Consider the following 24,222-nt stretch of genomic DNA (forward strand, 5'->3'; position numbering starts at 1 on the left):
CTTATTATGTTTATTATATGTGCTATTCCTCCCAAACTTTTAACACACTGAATAAACCTTGGGTAAATGAGCAAACCTCTCTCAAGTTTCCTTCTAAAATAAGGCTTGTAAGGGAGCTTCAGATTACATGAACTTAATTGGGGAGATAACTTGAAAATAATTGTATGTAAAACATATTATTTACAAAACATTATTATCTTAAACTTTAAGATTCCCATATAGTACAGAAATGCAGTAGAGCTGGAAAACAGCACTTAACTTTTTGAAACCCCTTTATCAAAGGAAGACAAAACTTTTGTCTTTTCAAACCAAAGACAGTCTTTTATACACACACATATACACTCCAAGGAAAATATCTACAGGCCATATTCAGTTTCACTGGTAATTCCAAAAGCTTATGAAAAAAGACTTTCCAATGGCAAAGTTAAGCCCTCCTACCTTTATAGTATCTTTCAAAGTTTTGATGCAAGGGCATTCTAAGGTTCTTTCTGAGCGTTCGCAGCTACTGGAAACAACATGTCTTGAACTGTACATATTCAATAATCACAGAAATATCATTGACCCCACAACTTCATGTATCATTAGTACCAATAATATAAAGCCAAAACTTCCATCCCTTAATTCATATTGTAGTAATGGACAATATATACAAAGGAATTAAGTTCTCATTGTGCTCTCTTACTAAAACTTAAGTTCTTGTTCTAACCAGAAAGCAACTGTCAAACAGATGTTTTAAACACTACCCAGTAAACTGTATTTTCCTTTGGAACCTCTGAAATACATATTATTACATTTTATAGAATAAAAGACTGGTCACCACTGCGTGGTATTTAATACCTATATATTATTTCAGACTTTGAACCTAGAGCGCTTCCGTTAACTTGGGATACACGTGTGTTCATGATTTCCCCCAAAAGAACTGAGTCACAGAGTTTTGCCAGGCAAACTACTAATTTCAAGTCCCTTACCTAAAAACAATGGATGGAAAACTGTCAAGATCTTTTACAGAATTACTGTGTTCCCTGAATATTTCTCATCGTCCACTTCCCATCCATGGCAATATGAAATAGGAACCGGGAAAAGGAACATGTATGCTTACTATTACAGTAAGTAAACAGTATTCAAGCAGTGCTACATCGATTCAGAACCCTCACTGCGCTGTCTGCTATTAAGCAAAGCTTCTTTTTCTATGTAACTTAAGTCCGTGCCCTTCCGCTGCAGCAGTGGCGCCGCACATCCCCCACTCCTGCGGCCACTTCCGTGTTTACACTCCTCTTCCCTCCAATTCCATGCGTACATTGTCAGCTTCACTCCCGCCCAATCTTCATTGGCCCAGCGCGGGCCCGTAGTCCCGCCCCCAGAAATCAACGTTCTAATTTGGAACACCTCAGAGAGCAGATTGGAACCAGAGGCCTGTCAATCCCGTCCGTTCTGTCCTTTCCGAGGCGCTTCCGCTGTGGTGGGAGGTTTGGGGGGAGGGGGGAAGGGGGCAATTCCGTGCTGAGACTTCCCTAGGGCCAAGACTCCCTCCCTCCCGCCTCGCTCCTTAACATTCACCCACTGTTTACAAAAATAAATGTTCTTCTCTGACGCCGAACCCTCCAGGTCAGGGGTACAAATATATTCTGTGTTCTTCCCATTCTCCCCCTAAAAAAAAACCCACGAGGGAAGGGGCATAAACCTAGTTTCTTTACAGTCACCCATTAAATGAGCAAAGGGAGGCGGGCCCCTGAACATCATCCCGGTTACTCAACATTATTAAGTGACCCTGTCCAGGACCGTTACTCCCGAGACTGCATAAGGTGGGAATGTGCGGAGGAGGGAGGGTCAGAGCATTTTTTTTTTTGGCGGGTATCGGTCCACCGGACATCGCCCCTGGCTGCCTGGTCCATGCGGAAGTCATAGAATTGTGGACGAAGTCTGAAGGGAGAACCGAGCGGGGGTGGCGAGCGTTCCCTGGAGAAGCCCGCCGCCCCCGACCGCGGGCAGTAGCGGCCTCTCCGGCCAGACAGCGTGGCAGGCGCAGCCGAGAGACAACAGCCTCACTCACTTCCTGGTTCCTCAGCAACTGGGGTGAAGCGCACAACTCGTCCGCCCCCGAGTCCCCAACTTAACCGCGGCTCCGTTCTCCAGCACCCGCTGCCAGCGCTCCGCCCGGCAGCTGCTGCTGCTGCTCGCCGAACCCACCCTGAAGCGACAGCGCCGGATTCGAGGCAGGTTACTCTCCAAGGTGATCACTTCCTGATTCGTCGCCTCCATTACTTCATTCACTCCCCCCTTTCCCCCAGCCGCCCCAGTGACTGTGAGGTGGACACTGTACCCCCAGCACAGACTGCTACAGGGGAGTCACCCGCCTTCTGTGCACCCCCTCTCCTGCTGCACCGATGCACGGGAGAAAAGTTCCCCTGTCCTTACCGGCCCGGATAAGCAGATCCAGCTGGTTCGTGGGTCCCTCATGCAGAGACGTCGCCATGTTTATCCCGGGGCTGGAGCTGCTGCTTCACATTGACTTACACCGTGAGCAGCGGCGGCAGGGGAGGAGGCGGAACCCGCGGCCGGAGACACACGCCGTGCGACCGACACACACTCACGCACTCGCACACACTCCGACGCCCGGATCCTTGCGCGTCCTCCGACAGGAAGCCGAGGCCGGCCCGCCTCCCACCGCCGGGCTGAGAAACCCCACCACCTAACGGCAGGGGCAGAGGCGGTGGCGGCGGCGGCGGCGGCGGCTGTGGCGGCCGCCCCAGCTGGCAACGCGATCCTTCCGCCCCGCGCCCAGACAGGAAGTCCCGGACGCTCGCTCCGGAGAGCGGCAGCAGCCTGCAGCGAGAGACACCTGAGGCTGGGAAACGGCTCCGGGAGCCGCGCGAGGACACAGCCCCTCGGCAGGAAGAGGCACATTTCACGCTCTGCGGAAGAAAAGTCTGCAATTGTCCCCCCTCTGGAAAAGAGCCATTAATCATATTTTCTTCCTGGAAGCAATCTAGTACCTAGTCCTGCAGCTGTAAATAAAGGTGGCTATTTAACTTCTTTTGGCTTTTTCAAACCTTATGCAACACGTAACCAGTTCACTTGAAACATCTGCACTTTAACACAGGAACACCAACAAAAAAGTCATACCTAGAACATATTCTGAAACCTTTACTTGGAAAGTAAGGAGTTCCCAACTTTCCGAGACCAACTTCGTCCTTTTCCCTTAACAGAAGTGTCAAAGAGCACATTAAACGGGTACTTAGTAGAACACACCAACCTCTGGAGATTAGACTCCCCTAATATGCTAATCATGAAATTCATGTACCCTTTCATTTCTGTTTGGTTCATTTGGAAACAAATTTATGTTGTCATTTACTTCACAAAAAAAAAATTCTTGCTGAAAACCTTATTACAAATACATATTAAAATACAATGGACGAGGGAGATAAATCGCCAATTTAATGACTAAATTTACTGAACACAAGAAATCAAACCAATATAATGACGAATGACGCTTCATTAAAATGCTTCCCTGGTTTCAGAATTTCATAATACATAAATTGTTTGAAACAAAGGGTTATCCTAAAGTTGTTGGCACACAAAACTTACATAAAGGAACAGTGCCTCCTACAGAGTAAGTGCTCAGTATTTGCTGAATAAACAAAAAGATCTGGCAGTTACAAATTTAAGGTGACAATTTTTATGATCCGAATTAACTGTGTAGAGAAAAAAAGTTTTCAGTGGTAACATTAAAGCGATATCATTTCATAAAATCTTGCCCAACCTGAGTGCAGCATGAGAATGGATTTACATAACCCATGACTATTTTTTCTCATTTATCCTAATATTCATTTATTCTCTTGGTCCTTTTACCCTACCCCTATCACCATGATCCTCACTCTCCCAAAAAAGAACCTACATGCTATTTCCAAAAAACAACTCCTCTTTAAATAAGGATCTCTTTCTTGAATTAGGTAAACCTGCCATGTATGGGACAAAATGAACTACATGGTAGCTTTTGTATTTTATTGCCAATCAGTTTAAAGTAAGCATCATCCTTAGCTGGGCATTGTGATGGGCCTGTGCACCTAGGGACTCAAGTCTGAAGCCAGCCGTTTTCTTGAGCCCAGGAGTTTCGGGTTGTAGTGAGCTATGATCGCACCACTGCACTACAGCTAGTTATTTGAGAACCACAGAGTTAGTCCACTTCTTCACTTTACACATTGGGAAACTGAGGCCCAAGAAGTTACTTAACAAAGTTTACAAAGTATCTTATTGCTTCAAGGTCAAAACTCTTACAAAACAGTCTTCTATAAAATTTAGAAGTTATAAAAAGATAAAAGTTAAATCCATGTTACTACTATTATATTTATAGTATTATAAACTGCAAAATGGTTGTTTTTTTTTTAATGCCAAAGGTAAAGCAATGGGAAGTTAAGAGAGAAAAATGGAAGAAAAAAGTTTTGAGAAGTGAATAATGCGAGAATAGGAAGAGGCCAAGCTATCTTAACTTTTTCTCATACAACAATGAAATTCAAAGTTGGTATCTTGAGCATGTTTAGGGAAAAAACAGGGTCAAGAAAACCATAAGAAAAATATGTCTGTGAAGGACAAGTTGGAATCACGTAATTTAAGAGCACCAAGTAGAGTCTGGTCTGTCAACATCAGAAAATAGACAATAGTTACAGAAGTGCAGTCTACAGATGTACAAAGAAAAAAGATGAATTATTTCATATATTTTATACTACTGTTTAAATGTCTATTTGATCTTTTTATGTTACTGATTTATTTAATAGTCAGGTTTTATAAAGTATTATTAAAATGAAGATGTTCGAACCCATAGTCATAAACTAATTCATTTATTCAACAAATTATTATCCAGTACTTACTTTAAGCAAGTTTCTGTTGTAGGTGTTTATTAAGCTGGTAGCACTAAATTATGTAACAAAAGGAAGAAATTAAGCCTTCTCAATTCATACAAAATTCCCCACCCACCAAGGGTGAAAGTCTTAGAGACAGTATGATACACAAGACTGCTTATATATGAAATTAAATAATAGGGTGTATATACAGTGGGTATAATTACCACCCAAGGATGTTAAATTATTTATAATTATAAAAGCCTTCATAAGGCATACATTTTTAATAGGGGTTCAAAGAGGCAAATTTTTGTTAATGAAATGTGTATTTTTTCTGAGGAAAAGGACTATGGCTAATTTTAGATTCTCAGAGGATCATAACTCCTAAAAGTAACTTTATTGTAAGTCTTTCTGTCATATGTACAACCATGAAAATCCTCTGATGAGTAAGGATCCAGTATGTACTGTTTCTGATACGTACTTAGCTTAGGTGTGATCTGACTTAGGTTCATGTTTTTTGCATTTTAACTTATCCCTGGGCCAGGCTCTCCTTGAGACTTGTTGATTCTTCGCTTTATGATTTATACTAGACAAACCATTCCGTTCAATTCTTAGCAGCCACTCTTAGAAGACTGTCAGCTAAGTATTGCAGCTAGTCATTAATTAATTCATTTATTTACAGAAACAGGGTCTATCAAGGCTGGTCGTCAACTCCTTGCCTCAAGCAATCCTCCTGCCTTGACCTCCCAAAGTGTTGGGATTACAGGCAGGATTTGTGCCCAGCCCTGCAGCTAGTCTCCTCTATGGGTGTTAGACAGACAACGTTTTTTCTTTTCTTTTTGAGACGGAGTCTCGCTCTGCCGCCCAGGCTGGAGTGCAGTGGCGTGATCTCAGCTCACTGCAAGCTCCGCCTCCCGGGTTCACGCCATTCTCCTGCCTCAGCCTCCCAAGTGCTGGGACTACAGGCGACCCCCACCACGCCCAGCTAATTTTTTGTATTTTTAGTAGAGACAGGGTTTCGCCGTGTTAGCCAGGATGGTCTCTATCTCCTGACCTCGTGATCTGCCCGCCTTGGCCTCCCAAAGTGCTGGAATTACAGGCGTGAGACACCGCGCCTGGGCACAAGCAACTTTTTATAGCATCTATTAAGCACCAAATGTACATGAGTTAAAATAGTTAATTATCTCTATAAACAACATTTATGACAACTGATTTCAAGGGTTTGAGTTCTTTATTATCATCGAAGAATATGTAGTATCTTGAATCCACTGGAAAAAAATTTGCAATTCTTGTGAAACTTTACAAGGGCCCATATATAATTCTTGTTTAGCATGTTTATGAAAAATTACAGGCTGGGCACGGTGGCTCACGCCTGTAATCCCAGCACTTTGGGGGGCCGAGGCGGGTGGATCACCTGAGGTTGGGAATTTGAGACCAGCCTGGCCAATGTGGTGACACCCCGTCTCTACTAAAAATAAAATAATTAGCTGGATGTGGTGGCACATGCCTGTAGTCTCAGCTACTCGGGCAGGAGAATCATTTGAACCCAGGAGAGGAAGGTTGCAGTGAGCCGAGATCATGCCACTGCACTCCAGCCTGGGAGACAGAGCAAGACTCTCTCTTTAAAAAAAAAAACTTTTTTTTTACAATAAAAATTTTAACTGAAAATATACTAGTCAAATCTCATTTAATTCCAAAAGGAATATTTAGATTAACTAATTTTTTCTTCTCTTACAATACTTTCTGAACTCTACCCACTGAAAAATTCTTCAAATGTCAATACTGAGTTTTTAATTGCCAAATCCAGTGACCTCTTCTCAGTCTCCATCTTACTGCTTCTCCAAATATTGTTGACTGCCCCTTTACTGAAATCCTTCCCTTCGTTTGATTTTCATGATAGTAAACTGTCTTTGTTTCTTCCTATTTCTTTTCAGTTGTCTTCACCCACTTCTACACCACCGTTAAACATGACTGTTTCGCCCAAAGTGTGATCCTTAGCCACCTTGTCTCCTCATTCTCCACTCTCTCCCTCTAGAGTGGTATTATCCACCCCCACCGAGGACTTTTTTTTCTCTCTTTTTTTTTTTTTCTGAGACGGAGTTTCGCTCGTGGCCCAGGCTGGAGTGCAATGACGCGATCTTTGCTCACCGCAACCTCCGCCTCCCAGGTTCAAGCAATTCTCCTACCTCAGCCTCCAGAGTAGCTGGGATTACTGGAATGCACCACCACACCCAGCTAATTTTGTAGTTTTAGTAGAGACGAGGTTTCTCCATGTTAGTCGGCTGGTCTCTAACTCCTGACCTCCGGTGATCCGCCCACCTCGGCCTCCCAAAGTGCTGGCATTACATGCGTGAGCCACCGCGCCTAGCCAAGGACTTTCAATACTATTACTATACTGATTCAAAAATCAGCATATCAAGTCTTGATTTACTTTTTAAAAAATATATAGGTACTAATTTCCAATTGTATAATAAACATCTCTACTTGAATAACCAACAGATAACTAAAGATCCTTTATCTACAGATTTCATTTACTCTATCAGTAACCATCATCTTACCAGGTTAGAAAACTTAGTCATCTATGTTCCTAGTTTAAGAACTCATCTCTTATACATTTTTAGGGGGATTTAAACCATATAGGAAATTACTAAAAATAATGTAACATAGTCATATCCCCTTCTCAACCAGAACCTACAACTACTCATTTATGCTGTAAGATTGTTTTCCCCCTAAGAAATAACATATAAAAGATGAAGATGGCATTTTTGAATACGACCCCCAGACCCCCTTCCATCTCTCCAGAGAAATTGCTATCATGAGTTTAGTGTATATTCTTCCATTCTATTTTTTATACTTGTACATGCATATATATTTACATATGTACATATGTGTTTGTGTATGTATCCCTGAATGACATATAGTATTATTTTACATGCTCTGGGTACATAAATGACATTAAACTACATATGCCATTCTAAAATGTATTTTTTAACATTCATATTTACATTCTATCCATGTCAGTATAAGTAAATATAGCTATGCTTTTTAAATGCTACAAAGTATTCCAATGTATGCATTTACCCCATTTTATTCATCACTTATCTAAGTTATTCATCACATTATCTAATAAAGTTATTCATCACATTAGCAAAGAGTTTCCATTTCTCACTTTTATAAATAATTCTGCAAAAAAAAAATTACGTTTTCTTATACATGTATGCTAGAGTCTCTCCACATCATATACCAACAAACAAAGTTTCTAGGTCATAAAATAAGCATTTTCTTTTTTTCTTTTTTGGTATGGGTCTCACTCTGTCACTGAGGCTAGAGAATAGTGGCATGACCATAATTCACTGCAGCCTTGAACTTCTGGGCTCAAGTGACCCTCCACCTCAGCCTCCTAACTTAGCTAGGACTACAGTCATATTCCATGCCTGGCTAATTTTTTAAAATAATTTTAGAGGGTCTGGCCATGTTGCCCACGATAGTCTTGAACTCCTGGTCTCAAGATAGCCTCCCACTGGTCTCCTGAGTAGCTAAGACACACACCACCACACTCAGCTTGTAAGTACAATTTTAATTTGACATAATTCTGTCCAAAGTGGCTATGCAAGTCCAGTGGTTTGGTAGAGTTACCATTTTTCTCACATGCTTGTCAATCCAAGATATAAGCTGAATTTTTAAATTTCTGCCATGTGTTGAGTAACAAGAAATTTTTCATTGTCATATTAACATGCATGTATTTAAGTATTAAGGATAAATATTTTTCATATACTTACTGACCATTAACATTTCCCCTGTGAATTGACTATTCATGTCCTTGGCCATTTTTCTATAAAGGCATGAAATAGAATATAGTAATTTGTTTTTGAGACAGTGTCTCCCTCTGTTGCCCAGGCTGAGTGCAGTGCTGCTATCACAACTCAGTGCAGCCTCAACCTCCTGGGTTCAAGTGAACCTCTCACTTCAACCTCCCAAGTAGCTGGGACTCCAAGTGTATACCATCGCACCTGGCTAATTTTTTATTTTTTGTAGAGATGGGAGGATCATTTGCCCAGACTGGTCTCGAATTGCTGGATGCAAGCAATCCTCCCACCTTGGCTTCCCACAGTGTTGGGATTACAGGCATGAGCCACTGTACCTAGCCAGAAAATAATACTTTTCAAAAATAAAGAAGATTCACAAAACCAGAAGATTACTTTGAAAAGATTAATAAAATAAACAGATTTTGGCAAAGATTGTCAAGAAAATAGAATACATATAGAGAATATATATATATGTATATATATAATATGGAACAAAAAGGGGGAAATAACCACAGATACAATTGATATTTAAAAATAATAAAATAGACCAGATGTGGTGGCTCACTCCTGTAATCCCAGCACTTTGGGAGAGTGAGGCGATTGGATCAACTGAGGTCAAGAGTTCAAGACCAGCCTGGCAAACATGGTGAAACCCCGTCTCTACTAAAAATACAAAAATTAGCTGGGCGTGGTGGTGCACGCCTGTAATCCCAGCTACTCCAGAGGCTGGGGCAGGAGAACTGCTTGAACCTGGGAGGCAGACGTTGCAGTGAGCTGAGATCGTGCCACTGCACTCCAGCCTGGGCAACAGAGCGACATTCCATCTCAGAAATAAAATAAAGTAAAATGCTAAAAAATAAATAAATAAATAAAAATAAAATAGAGCCGGGCGTGGTGGCTCACACCTCTAATCCCAGCACTTTGGGATCACCTGAGGTCAGGAGTTTGAGACCAGCCTGCCTGAGCAACGTGGTGAAACCCCGTCTCTACTAAAAACAATACAAAAACAAGGTGGGGGTGGTGGCGGGCGTCTGTAGTCCCAGCTACTCGGGAGGCTGAGGCAGGAGAATGGCGTGAACCCGGGAGGCAGAGCTTGCAGTGAGCCGTGATTGTGACACTGCACTCCAGCCTGGGCGATAGAGCCAGACTCCGTCTCAAAAATAATAATAATAATAATAATAATAATAGGCTGGGCGCACTGGCTCACACCTGTAATCCCAGCACTTTAGGAGGCCGAGGCGAGCAGATCAAGAGGTCAGGAGATCAAGACCATCCTGGCTAACACGGTGAAACCCCGTCTCTACTAAAAAATACAAAATCTTAGCCAGACCGGGCGGCGGGTGCCTGTAGTCCCAGCTACTCAGGAGGCTGAGGCCGGAGAATGGCGTGAACCCGGGAGGCGGAGCTTGCAGTGAGCCCAGATCGCGCCACTGCACTCCAGCCTGGGCAACAGAGACTTGGTCTCAAAAAAAAAATTATAAATAATAATAATAAAATAGTATTATGGACAATTATATGCTACTAAAGTTGACATCTGGATGAAACATATAAACTACTAGAAGTATATAAAATTCCCAGTAGGCACACACACACAAAATTGAATAGAATAGTAAATAGTAAAGAAATTAAAACACAATACAAAACCTTCCCTCCACGGAAAAAAAAAAAAAAAAAAAAAAAAAAACCCAGGCTTGAATATTTTTAACGCAAATTTTAGCAAATTTCAAAACTAATTCTTAACTTACACAAGCTGTTTGCAGAAAATATAAAAATAAGTGAAAGCTACTTGGATTATTTTATAAGCCAGTGTAATCTTGATTCCAAAAGCAGATAAAGACAAGAAAAGAAAATTATGGTTCCACTTCACTTATGAATAGATTCCAAGACTCCTTAACTTAAAGCAACGCAAAGCAAAATGATGAGTAACATTTATCCTCAAACTACAAGAGTTCAACATCTGGGAATCCATCAACTGACCATATTAATAGAGTAAAAGAGAAAAATGACTTATCAAATGCCAAAAAAGCACGCAATAGGACTCATAGTTACAAAACAAAAGAATAGAAGAGAATTCCTTAAGTTGGTATATACATTACATACTAAAGACTATAACAATTTCAAGTTTAAACTTCAGATACATTCCCTTCAAGATTAGGAACAAAACAGGGATGACCATTAATATTATTAATCTTTTAAAATATCACTTTAACATAATACTGGAGTTCTTGACTTTTTTTGGGGGGGGGGGGGACGGAGTTTCACTCATTGCCCAGGCTCACTGCAACCTCTACCTCTCAGGTTCAAGGGATTCTTCTGCCTCAGCCTCCTGAGTAGCTGGGATTACAGGCATGTGCCACCATGCCCAGCTAATTTTTTGTATTTTTAGTAGACGGGGTTTCCCCAGGTTGGTCAGGCTGGTCTCCACCTCCCAACCTCAGGTGATCCACCACCTCAACCTCCCAAAGTGCTGGGATTACAGGCATGAGCCACCACGCCTGGCAACTAACATCTTAAGAAACGAAAAAGAAATAAGATAACAGGAAAGACAAAAGGAGGGCTGAGTTGTCCTAGCTAAGGCCCTCCTAGACCAGTTAGTTCCCAGCTGATCCACAGATGATCCTAGATACAGGACCAAAGCCATCACAGCAGAGCCACATAACTAGCCCATAAGTCTGACGAAAACAATAAATGGTTCTTGTTTCAAGTCAATAAATTTTGGAGTGGCTTGTTATGCAGCACGAGGATAAAAGTAGGGACTGAAGGTTATTTACTATCGAGTAAGTAGAAAGGTAAGTAGAAAGGTAAAATGTGGTGGATGTTTAACAGGGAATACTCTGCAGCAGTTTGAGCAACAAATAAGAGAAACACAAAGCAACACGCAAGGATATTAGGAACAGTGCTTACTTTAAAAAGTAGGAAACAAAATAAGATACATAACACTATTTATATAAATTTTAATTATACAAAGGACATACAACTTCAACACACTAAGAAAATATACATTAATCAATTTAAATTTGATGCTTATTTGGGAGGGAGGAAGATGAGACTGTTGTGTAAAAAAAAGATTAAAGTAATGCCATTTTAAAAAATGAATAAAATGAGGGGATATGAAATAGGGATCTAATTTTAGATTTCTTTATTTATCTTTATATATCTTAGAGTTATTCTTAGCTCCCTAGTAAAGGGTTTTTTTTTTTTTTTTTTACTATTATCAATGGGATTTTTGTTTCATTTATTGATTATTGCTCCTGCCTATGGCAAACCCGATAAAACTTCTTAGAAATGTTAACAGTTTATCTGGATCATCTCTTAAATTTTATGTGTTAATTAAGTCATCTGTAAATAATAACAATTTTGTTTCTCCTATTCTGATTTTTATGTCTTTTTTTCCCCCTGTCTCATTGCATTGGCTAGGACATCCAATAATAATTCTAGTTAGTAAAGTTGATAGCTGGCATTTTCTTTCTCCATTAAGCATGATTTTGCTATAGATTTTTTTTTTTTTTTTTTTTTTTTGAGACAGAGTCTTGTTCTGTTGCCCAGGCTGGAGTGCAGTGGCACGGTCTCAGCTCACTGCAACCTCCACCTCCCAGATTCAAGCAATTCTCGCACCTCAGCCTCCCAAGCAGCTGGGATTACAGGTATGCAACACTACCCCCAGCTAATTTTTGTATTTTCAGCAGAGACAGAGTTTCACTATGTTGGCCAGGTTGGTCTCAAACTCCTGACCTCAAGTGATCTGCTCACCTCGGCCTCCCAAAGTGCTGGAATTACAGGTGTGAACCACTGTGCCAGCCTGCTATAGATTTTTAGTACGTACTCTTTATCAGGTGCCTATACAGATTAAGAGTCTTTTATCCTCAGCAGATTTTAATTTTTTTTTTTTTTAGATGGAGTCTCGCTCTGCCACCCAGGCTGGAGTGCAGTGGCACGATCTCGGCTCACTGCAAGCTCCACCTCCCGGGTTCACACCATTCTCCGGCCTCAGCCTCCCGAGTAGCTGCGACTACAGGCGCCCACCACCACGCCTGGCTAACTTTTTGCATTTTTAGTAGAGAAGGGGTTTCACCGTGTTAGCCAGGATGGTCTCGATCTTCTGATCTTGTGATCTGCCCTCCTCGACCTCCCAAAGTGCTGGGATTACAGGCTTGAGCCACCACGCCTGGCCCGGATTTTAAATTTTAACAAATTTTTTTTGAATCTATAGAGATGATTACAGTTTTCTCCTTTAATCTAGTCATATGGCTACTACAATAATTAACTTTTTAATATACAGCCACCTTTGCCTTCCTATTATGAATTTAGTCATTATGTATTTTTAAATCAATGATGGATTTCATTTGCTATTCTTTATTTAGAATATTTGCAGCTATGATTGGCCGGGCACCGCGGCTCACGCCTGCAATCCCAGCATTTTGGGAGGCCAAGGCTGGCGGATCACTTGAGGTCAGGAGTTCAAGATCAGCCTGGCCAAAACGGTGAAACCCCACCTCTACTAAAGTGCAAAAATTAGCTGGGCATGGTAGCACATGCCTGTAATCTCAGCTTCTCAGGAGGCTGAGGCAGGAGAATCGCTTGAACCCAGGAGGAGGAGGCTGCAGTGAGCCGAGATCACGCCACTGCACTCCAGCCTGGGCAACAGAACAAAACTGTCATACACACAAAAAAAGAACATTTGTAGCTATGAGCATATATGAGTTTGACCAAAAAAAAAAAAAAAATCTGTTTTTTATTGGGTAAGTTTCAAGGTTAAGGTTATACTAACTTCATAAAATGAGTTGGAAAGCTTTCCCTCTTTTACTATTCTTCTGGGATAGTTTATATATGACAAGTATTATGTATCCTCTGAAATTTTAGTAATAAACCTGGGTCTGATGGACTTTTTTTTTTTTCACTTTTTCCACATGTTATAATGGACTTTATTTAAATGTGTATATAAGGAAGATGCATATGTAAGATTAAAGAAATTGAATGGTTATTAATTTGGGCTTTCTATTTCTTCTTGAGTCACTTGTAAATTACAGTTTTGTTTTGTTTTTTTGAGACAGTGTCTCACTCTGCCTAGGCTCTAGTGTAGTGGTGTGATCTCAGCTCACTACAACCTCCACCTCCCAGGTTCAAGTGATTCTCCTGCCTCAGCTTCCTGAGTAGCTGGGACTACAGGTGTGCACCACCCTGCCTAGCTAATTTTTTTTTATTATTATTATTCTTTGTAGTTAGGAGGTCTCACCATACTGCAGGCTGGTCTCGAACTCCTGGACTCAAGCAATCTGCCCACCTCGGCCTCCCAAAGTGCTAGGATTACAAGTGTAAGCCACAGTGCTTGGCCTAAACTATAAAATTTTAACATTATCCATTTCACAGGTTTTTAAATTCCTTGGCAGCAGTTTTTTTCACAGTGTTCTTTCATGGTTTTTAAAATTTTTATTCTTTTGGCCCTATATTTGTTCTTCAGAGTGCTCATTTTTCTTTAATCTGTCTTTACAGAGGCTCTTCCATTTTATTAGTTTCTGGTTTTATTAATAATCTAGTACTGTTTTATTTTCTATTTATTGACTTTCATCTTTATTTTTAACTTACTTCTACTTTACGTGGATTTATTCTGTTGGTCCTATATTGACATGTAGATTTGGATATATGCTCATTATATCAATCGTTCTTATTCTCCAATAAATACATTCAAAGCTATTATATTTCGTAGTGAGTTCTGCTTAAGCGAAATTCCAAGTTTTCTTGTTTGTTTGAGACAGGGTCTCACTCTGTTGCGGAGGAGAGTACAGTGAGAGACAGTACAGTGGCACAATCATGGCTCACTGCAGCCTTGAACTCCCAGGCTCAGGTGGTTCTCCCATCTCAGCCTCCCAACTGGTATTACAGGTGTGCACCCACACCTAGCTACATTCCAAGTTTTAATATGCAATATTTTTGGCCAGATGCAGTGGCACTTTGGAAGGCTGAGGCAGGCAGATCACTTGAGGTCAGGAGTTCAAGACCAGCCTGGCCAATATGGGTGAAACCCCATCTCTACTAAAAATACAAAAATTAGCCAGGTATGGTGGCATGTGTGCCCATAATCCCAGCTACTCGGGAGGCTGAAGCAGGAGAATCGCTTGAACCCAGGAGGCAGAGGTTGCAATGAGCCAAGATCACGCCACTGCACTCCAGCCTGGTCGACAGAGCAAGACTCTGTCTCCAAAAACAAAAAACAAAAAACAAACAAAAAAAAAAAGAAAAAGAAAAGAAAAACAATATGCAATGCTTTCAGTGTTATTTAGTCATGAGTATTTTAACATTTTCATTTCTTCTTTGGTCCACTAATTTTTAGTTTCCAATATTATTAAGTACTTTGATTGTCTTTTCATTGTTTTCTAATATTCTTGCATCATGACCAAATATTTTGTTTGATTTTCTTTTTAGAGAGAAGGTCTAGCTGTCACTCAGGCTGGAGTGTAATGTGGCCTATAGGTGAGTGCCACCATGCCCAGCTAATTTATTTTTTACACAGACAGAGTCTCATTATATTGTCTTGTCTGGCCTCAAACTCCTGGCCTCAAGTGATCCTCCCACTTCAGCCTCCCAAAGCACTAGGATTATGGGCATGAGACACCATGCCTGGCTGAAATAACATATTTTGTATGACACTGATTTTCTAGACATTGTTAATATTCCTCTATGGAATAGTACATGTTTAAAAACTGACTTACATATAACTAAAAAATGTTTAAGTTTCTATTAGGTTAGGTACAATGTCCTATATATCTCCAATTTACAAAGTTTGTTAAGCCCTTTGTAGTTAAATTCTTTGATACCATTTTTAATTTTGTATATGCTTGATTTTTTCCACTTTGACAAAGACGTCCCACTTTTTTGTAGACATGCCTAGTTTTCCTAAAAATTTTTAAGTGGTATTTCAAGGCTGTGTTGCTAGATGCATATAAGTTTATGATGATTTTGTTTTCCAGATTGTTCCTTTTAGCAATATAAAGAGTATCTCTGTGTCCCAATTAAAAATGTTCAACCTAAATTGTATTTTGTTATACCTGCTCCCTTTGATTAGTATTTTTCTGGTAAACATATTTTTCTATCTTTAAAACTTAATTTTGGGCTGGGCGCAGTGGCTCATGCCTGTAATCCCAGCACTTTGGGAGGCTGAGGCGGGCAGATCAGGAGGTCAGGAGATCGAGACCATCCTGGCTAACACAGTGAAACCTCGTCTCTACTGAAAAAAAAAAAAATACAAAAAATTAGCCAGGCGTGGTGGTGGGCACCTGTAGTCCCAGCTACTCGGGAGGCTGAGGCAGGAGAATGGCGTGAACCCGGGAGGCGGAGCTTGTAGTGAGCTGAGATCGCGCCACTGCACTCCAGCCTGGGCAACATAGCGAGACTCCATCTCCAAAAAAAAAAAAACTTAATTTTGGTTTATCTGTTATATATCAGCTGTTTCCACTCATTTAATTTTGCTTTATGCATCTATTATAAATAACACAGGTTATTGTCTTGTGATTACAATAATTTTAATATAATTTCTGATACATTTTGTACTTACTTCTACTATCTTGATCTATTATTTCTATTCCATCATTTTATTCTCCTTTGTTGCCTTTTGTTAAATTGGTAAAGTTTAGTTTATTCCCTAACCTATCCCAAAGTTATTATTTTGAAAGCTACATCTTCTATGTTCTGGATGCTAAAATAAATGTCCCTCTTTTCACTTCTCATCTTTTCCAAATAATGTTTCACACAGTTCCTATTTTATTCAAGGGCCATCACAATCCGGTCCTACTGCACCTTTACCTGTCTAGCATTATCTCTCAACCATACCTGTCTATGTAGCCTACACTCTAGTTAAACTACACTGACGGGCAGGCTCTAAATAAAATACAAAGTTCTTGGCAATCCATTTTGGTTCATGATGTGTTCTTATTCAATAAACAAATATTTTATTGAAAACCTACTGGGTTCCTGGCCCTAAGCAATTTCAGTAAACACAATGGATATAGTCTCTGACTTTATGGAGCACAGTGTGGAAACATTAAGCAAACGAGCACAAATATAAATATAGTCGAGTAAAACTTCCTGAATACATGAATTCAGGTAAGGCAACTGATGATTGATTGGCTCCCATCTTCCATCCTATCCTCAAAAAGCAGTCACAGGAGTATACAACTACCACCAGGTGGCACCAAACCACAGCTGGACCTTAGACTGATTTTGGATACCTTAGTCTGAATTCTGGAACCCATTTCATACACACACCTCTTCCTCCTATACCCAGACTGACCCCGGCCATTTCATTAACCTCACATTAATGCCAGGTTTTATGTGATCTGAATTTCTTGGAAGGTATTTACTACCTAATGGTGGGAATTGAATGCATCACAAGTTGTAGGTGCTAACAACAAAACACATTAAAGAATGGAGGGCTATGATAAAAAAATAACAGAACAGTCCTAATTGAGATTTAAGAATATCAGCTAAGGCCTCTTTCTCTGTGAGAAAGTGACATTTAAACTATAATCTAAAGGACAACCAGGAGTCAGAAATTGAAAACTAGAAAGTAATCTACTCCAGACAGAAAATGGCATGCATGAACACCCTGTGGAGGTCAAGAGTTTGGATTAACGGAAGGATGAAAGGAGCACTGATTACAATAATTTGTATTGTGAGGGGAAGGGATATTATATAATTCATCAGAGTACAATGCTTGAGCTTGGGCTCTGGGTTAAATCCTTGCTTCTACCACTTAAATCGCTATCTAGCCTTGGAAAAGTTATTCGGCCTAGGGTTGTTGAGAGTGTGAAATATGTATGTTAATATGTAAAACCCTAAAAACAATTCCTGGCAATATAGTAAAGAAACTTTAAATGTTAGAGCTGTCTTTTTTTTGGGGGGGGGTTGCTTTTATTATTGTTTCTAGATGAAACCAAATTATTCAGTGTCTTAAAGACCATGTTAAAAACTCCTGCCAGGCGCAGCAGCACATGCCTGTGGTCCCAGCTAGTTGGGAGGCTGAGACAAGAGGATCGCCTGAGTCCAGAAATTCTGGGATATAGTGCACTAAGTCAATTGGGTATCTGCACTAAGTTTGGCATAAATGTGAGGGACCACAGGTTCACCTCTATGGAGAGGTGAACCAGACCAGGATAGAAACAGAGCAAGTCAAAACTCCTGTCCTGATGAGTAGTAGGACTGCACCTGTGCATAACCACTATGTTCCAGCTTGGGCATCATAACAAGACCATATCTCTTTAAAAAAATTTTTTTTTAACTGCATCCACTGAAATACAGAAAAAAATAAAAATTAAGTGAAAACAACTTTAAAATACTCCTGAATTTTATCTTAAGTGCAATCAGAATCCACTGAAAGATTTTAGGGAGGGAGTATCACTATTCCACTTACAAATTTTTATTCTAAATCACTTTGGCTACTATGGTGAGCATAGATTGCCGGAGGTAGGAGGAAGAGGCAATAATGAAAACAGAAAGGCTGATTAGAAGGCCAAAGGCCATCAATATAGCTCATGTAAAAAAAACTACAGAGTGAACTAGCCTAGTAGCAACGAAGATGGGAAGACTCAAGGTATACTTTGGAGGCAAAATTAACATGATTTGGTAATGGACTGGGAGAAGGTAGGAAAAGGTATAAATGAATGACTTCTCAACTAGAAAATTCTTTTCTTCGAAATGAAATTTTATTTATCCTCCCAAACTCAACTAAAATGTAAACTTCCCATCAGAATAGCTAAGATCTCTCTCCTTCACTCTTATAACACTAATATTATTAAACCTTAGGTTATAAAGAATTGTTTCCTTATATATTTTCCCCATAAACGAGTGAGCTTCTTTACAGGAGGGGCCATATCTAATTTCTTGTTCTAGTTCACATAAAAAGAACACAGTGCCACACACATCACAGGTCATCTCAGGTAACCCCACTAATGGTCTCAGATCCAGGACAACTCATTCTTTTGTTCTTCCTCTGATAAGCACAAGAATTCAGTCTGCTTTCTTCTCCTTTCAGCTATTCTATTTTTTGGAGTTCTGTTTCCCCTAAGACTAGCTGCAGAATTAACTGGAGTCTCTCATGAGCCTCCTCATTTCTTGTGGCCTCCAAAAACAAGTATATAGGGATTCTTTCTGTAAAGCACTTGGTACTAATTATTATGGAGAAACAGAGGATAACAAAATTAGACATAGGACTTATATGATCTTACAATAGTGGTCTCTGACCTATACAATACTTGACTCCTTTTGTAAGATGGTAAACTGAATGCACTGGCTTCTGATCTTTACTTTTATTCCCCAGGATAAAGGTCACTAAAAGTTCTTCCTTTTTTATGGAGGCCTCTCTTCCCAGAACATAGGCCTTCAGATGAAGCCTAGCCAAAATAATCAGTGCTTCTCGTCTCAAGTAAATAACTTGCATCTGATAGCCTCCTAAGTCTGTAATATTAGCAATGGAATTAAAAACAAATGTAATTCTGCCAGCCTTATTTTTCCAAACAAAATGAAAGAAGCTTAATGTTGTAAACCGAGATACTAACTGTAGACCAATGTCCCTAAAGAAAAAATTAAAAAAAAAAAAAAAAGGATGCCAAGTTTATTCAAGAAAGTAAATGTCTCAAAAAGAAATTACCACCTTTTAATTTCTTTCACCTCTTGAACAAAGTTCTTGGTTTCCTCTTCAAAAGAATTTTTTCATTCTCAGTAATTATTCTAAATCCTGCCTTTATTTTCCAACTATTACATATCAGAATAAAGGTGATATGGGGGAAAAAATTCAGATTTTCCTGTAAGACTTGTCAAACACCATATATAAGAAGTATCAGCCGGGCATAGTGGCTCACGTCAGTAATCCCAGCACTTTGGGAGGCCGAGGCGGGCGGATCACCTGAGGTCAGGAGTTTGAGACCAGCCTGGCCGAGATGGTGAAACCCCATCTCTACAAAAAACACAAAAATTAGCTGGGCATGGTGGCGGGCACCTGTAATCCCAGCTACTCAGGAGGCTGAAGCAGAACTGCTTGAACCCAGGAGGCGGAGGTTGCAGTGAGCTGAGATCGTGCCACTACAGTCCAGCCTAGGTGACAGAGTGAGACTCCTTCTCCAAAAAAAAAAAGTATCTTTTTGCTAACTAGATCAGAGACATAAATGTTTTTTATTTTGTTTTGTTTTGTTTTTTTCCTCCCGAGACAGGGTCTTGCTCTGTCACAATGCAGTGTCACAATCACAGCTCACTGAAGTCTTGACTTGCCAAGTGCAAGCAATCTGCCCACCTCAGCCTCCAAGTAGCTGGGACTGCAGGCATCTGCCACTATGACAGACTAATTTTTGTATTTTTTTGTAGAGATGGGGTTTTGTCATATTGCCCAGGCTAATCTTTTCTTTCTGATATAAAACTTTCTCGTGATCTTTTGCAAGCTCATCTAGTGATAAGAAAATCTCCCAAGTTCTAGCTGTGATATTGTGAAATATGTGTGAAATATATTTATTTAGTCTTGCTCCCCATTTCCTAGCATACAAGTCCTAAAATCCTTGGAATCTCCAAAGTAGTAAGTGTCCTTTTGTGTGCCAAAGATTGACTAATGGCTGCCAGCCCCTAGGTATCTTCAGGATGGGGGCTGATCACCAGAAAGACCAAGGCAGGATTATAGGGTTGGGACTTTCAGCCCCACTCCCAGCCTCTGGGCCTCAGGAAACAGGGCTGAAGGTTTAAGTCAACCACCAACAGCCAATGACTTAATCAATCATGCCTACTTCATGAAGCTTCCATAAAAACCCAAAAGGAGTAAGTTCAGAGACTTTCCAGATAGCTGAACATGTGGAGGTTCCTGAAGCGTGGCAAGCCCAGCGAGGGCACGGGACCTCCATGACCCTTCCCCCATACTTCACGCCCTATGCATTTCTTCATTTGTATCCTTTAAATATCCTTTATGATAAACTGGTAAATGTGTTTCTCAGAGGATCTGATGCTAACTCCAGGCAGACAGTGTCAGAACTGAACTGAATTAGAGGACACCCAGCTGGTGTCTACTACAGAACTGACTGACCAGTTTATTGGTTGGGAGAAATCCCACACACTTCATGGTAATCAGAAGTTCCAGAGGTCTCGTGTGTTAACTGTTGAGAGTATAGTGAGACAAACAATTTGTTTTTCTACTCACTAACAATATCTTTTAATAATAATGATCCCTTGCCAGCAGCAGCCCTATCACCTGGGGACTTGTTAGAAATGCAAATTCTCCAGTTCTACCACAGATCCACTGAATCAGAAATCCTAGGGTTAGGTCCAACACTCTGTATTTTAACAAGCCCTTCTGATGATTCTTATGCATGCTTAAGTTTAAGAACCATTGGCCATGGAAATTTTTGTCATGGAGATAGAAGGGATCTCAAACAAACAAAGAAGTCATTAAAATATTTAATAAACATTTGAAGAGATATATTAAATGCTCAGCCAAAGAAATTAAATTGTCACTCCATTAATGAATACAAAAAACTACCACTACATATTTGAGAGGCTTTTCTTCCTTTTAAAAAAAGAATAGAGCAGGGATCATAAAACTATACTTAAAATGTGACATATTTAAACTAGCTTTCAGATCCCTACTATGGACTATTAGGGAAAAGAGAATGGAAGTAGGGCAGAACATAGAGGAAGAAAGGATGATGAAAAAGGTAGATGACAGTTAAAATAATACATGGATGAGACTTGGGAACAATAGATTTTTAGCTTCCAACTGAAATTTAGCTCATTAATTTTAAATAAAACACAAACCACAGTTGTTTTAGTAGTATCTGTGATTTCATGACCAATATAAATCATATATATTTTCATATCTTATTACAGTTTGTTTTTTTTTTTGAGACAGGTCTCGCTCTATATAATTTATGGTTGTCACTACTTTGAAATTATAGCAGTAAATTGTATCTGCCACTAGATTTCATTATTTAATATATTAATACAGAAGCACATGCATTGATATATATCACAATTTAAAATAGTTTTATAACTATATTTCTTTTTTTTTTTTTTTTTTGAGACAGAGTTTTGCTCTTGTTGCCCAGGCTGGGGTGCAATGGCACGATCTCGGTTCACTGCAACCTCTACTTCCCAGGTACAAGTGATTCCCCTGTCTCAGCCTCCCAAGCAGCTCAGACATGCGCCACCATAACTGGCTTTTTTTTTTTTTTTTTTTTTTTTAAGTAGAGAAAGGGTTTTACCATGTTACTTAGGCTGGTTGCGAATTCCTGACCTCAGGTGTTCCACCTGCCTCGGCCCCCCAAAGTGCTGGGATTACAGGCGTGTGCCACCATGCCCCAGTCTTGATAACTATATTTCAATATATATGGTTTCTTTGTAATCCTAGATATTTTACTTTATATTTTAAAACAATGCTCTGAGAGAAAGTTCATGGGATTCACCCTATGGCCAAAAAGGTACATGACACAAAAAGGCTGAAAAACCTTATAATCTAAGAACTGACCACTGAATTTAAAACAAAAAAAAAAAACAAAGGAAAACCTTACAAAATTTAACAGGTAAAAGCTATTAAAAGTTCTATTGACCCCCTCTGAGTGACAGGCCTCTTTATAAATAAAGACATTCACAGAGAACTACCCTCTTCACCACCACCACCACCTCCTTGAAACATTATTTGTGTTAAAAACCTCTTGTTAAAACAGAACAACAAATGTGTGAGGTGATGGATATCCCAATTACTCCAACTTTATCATTACACATTATATATATACATACATATATATATATATGCATCAAAATATCATACCTACCCCCAAAATATGTACAACGATTATAAACCAATTTTAAAAATACAAAAAAAAAAATCAAAATAAAACACAACACTAAGGGTAATAACAATCAACAGTTAATAACTATAGTTAAAAGAGACAGAGAGGCATCTTTACCACACAGGGAATCTTCACATTTTAGGGGAATTAAATAAAAGTGCCTCTCAATAGCTAAACAGACTTTTATTAGTAAGTCCCTTAATCTTCTTGTAGTAAAATTTGGGTATTCTAGATTTAGAAATGTGTGAATGGTGGAAAGGTAATATGATACACATACCAAATATAACATAACAACTCTCACAAGTACGGGACAGCACCACATGATAAAACTGATAAATACTGGAAAGATCAAGAAATCCTTCCTAAAGAAACGTCTGATCACAGATAAAAACAGAGGGGCTGGCTTTTTAGGCAAAGTGTAAACCTTACCAAGTTGTGGAAGCCAGAGAGCCAGGAGAAGAGAAGAAAAAAAAAAAAAAGGCATAGTAAGAGCTATAACTGAAAAGGTGAGAATGATAATAAAGGTCTTGTGTATCTTTTAAGGCATTTGATTTTATCCAGACTGTCATGATAATACAAGGGCTTTATGAAAGAAAATGACAATCAATTTGTCGACGATAGGCTGTCATTAAATTTTTTTAAAAAGAAAATGACAATCAAAGTACATTTTAGGAAACTTATACTAGCAGCAGTATGAAGAATGTATTGAGCTTTCTTCATGCCAGGCACCATGCTTAACACTGTGAATACCTTATTATTAGTTTTCAGAACAGTGAGAGATAATTACTGTATTCTTCATTTTGTAGATGAGGAAACTCGTACTAACAGAAAGTAAATGGCTTCCTCAAGGTTATACAAATTAAATTAACGATAGAAGGGAGACACAATTCTCTTTTGATTTCTGGTAGTGAAATAGAAATTCAGAACATTTTATTAATAATTATGTTATGGAAGCTTATTAAAAAACAAAAACTACAGAATCTCTCAGGCCCCAAAGCAGCACTCTAGGACAGAAACAATCCTGTCCTAGGAATCAGGAGACCAGGGTTTCTGGACCTGCTCCATTGCTAACTAGCTCTTTTGAAGAGGTGGACTAGATTACCCTAAAATCCATTCATATTCTTTAAAAAAAAAAAAAAAATCTGTGCTTTCTAAAAATGCCATAGAATGACTAAAAAGCACACTCAAAATAGCAGAGTAGGGTTGTGGGGAGGTGGTTAATGGATAGAAAGGCAACAAAATATACCCTGCTCTGAGAACAGACTTGTCTTTATCAAACAGGTAAATGTCCGTGGGTAGAAAATAAGAAAAGATCAAATAATTGAGGAACTGGTTGTTAAGGAAGGTCACAGAAAACTCTCAAATGAGGGGAAGAGAACAACCTTCAAACTCACACATCTGAACATTTTAAGATGGTGGGCCCAAATAAGTAAGTATGCTTGCTGCCCTGTGTCCAGAACTGTTAGAGTAACTCTGATGCAATGATTGAATGAGGAGGCATCATAGTAACTCTTCTTTATTTAAAGAAAAACATCATGGAAAATACCTTCTGCCAAAGATACTATGTTATCTCCCTGAAAAAGCCCTCATATACCTTAAGGAGAGCATAGTAAACAAGCATCATTGCCAAAAATAACCTGCTGGTATAAATCTAACTTTATTTTTTTTTGCAGGAAGATGCTTCAATAACTTCAAAAAGTAAAGCTAACAACATTTTAGTTTCTTGGTCCAACAATTATTTCTGGTCCCTAATGTAAGACAACTTGC

The 24,222-nt window shown here is 39.5% G+C and overlaps 1 protein-coding gene across 15 annotated transcripts in view; it reads right to left on the bottom strand.

Moving 5' to 3' along the window:
• Positions 1-24,222, bottom strand: part of ELF2 (E74 like ETS transcription factor 2) — a 130,688-nt gene that overhangs the window by 26,023 nt on the left and 80,443 nt on the right. Inside the window, exon 1 of one of the 15 annotated variants that reach the window (XM_033215290.1) lies at positions 2,416-2,963. The exons of 11 other annotated variants lie outside the window; for them this stretch is intronic. In XM_033215290.1, coding sequence (XP_033071181.1) covers positions 2,416-2,473 — 58 coding nt within the window. In that variant the 5' untranslated portion in view covers positions 2,474-2,963. Of the gene's footprint in view, positions 1-2,415; positions 2,964-24,222 lie in introns of those variants that run through there. 3 more of the 15 variants (XM_033215289.1, XM_033215288.1, XM_033215287.1) reach the window with 3 other exon arrangements.

Source organism: Trachypithecus francoisi, unplaced genomic scaffold, assembly GCF_009764315.1.
Source record: "Trachypithecus francoisi isolate TF-2019V2 unplaced genomic scaffold, Tfra_2.0 Lachesis_group1, whole genome shotgun sequence".
Lineage (NCBI taxonomy): Eukaryota > Metazoa > Chordata > Mammalia > Primates > Cercopithecidae > Trachypithecus > Trachypithecus francoisi.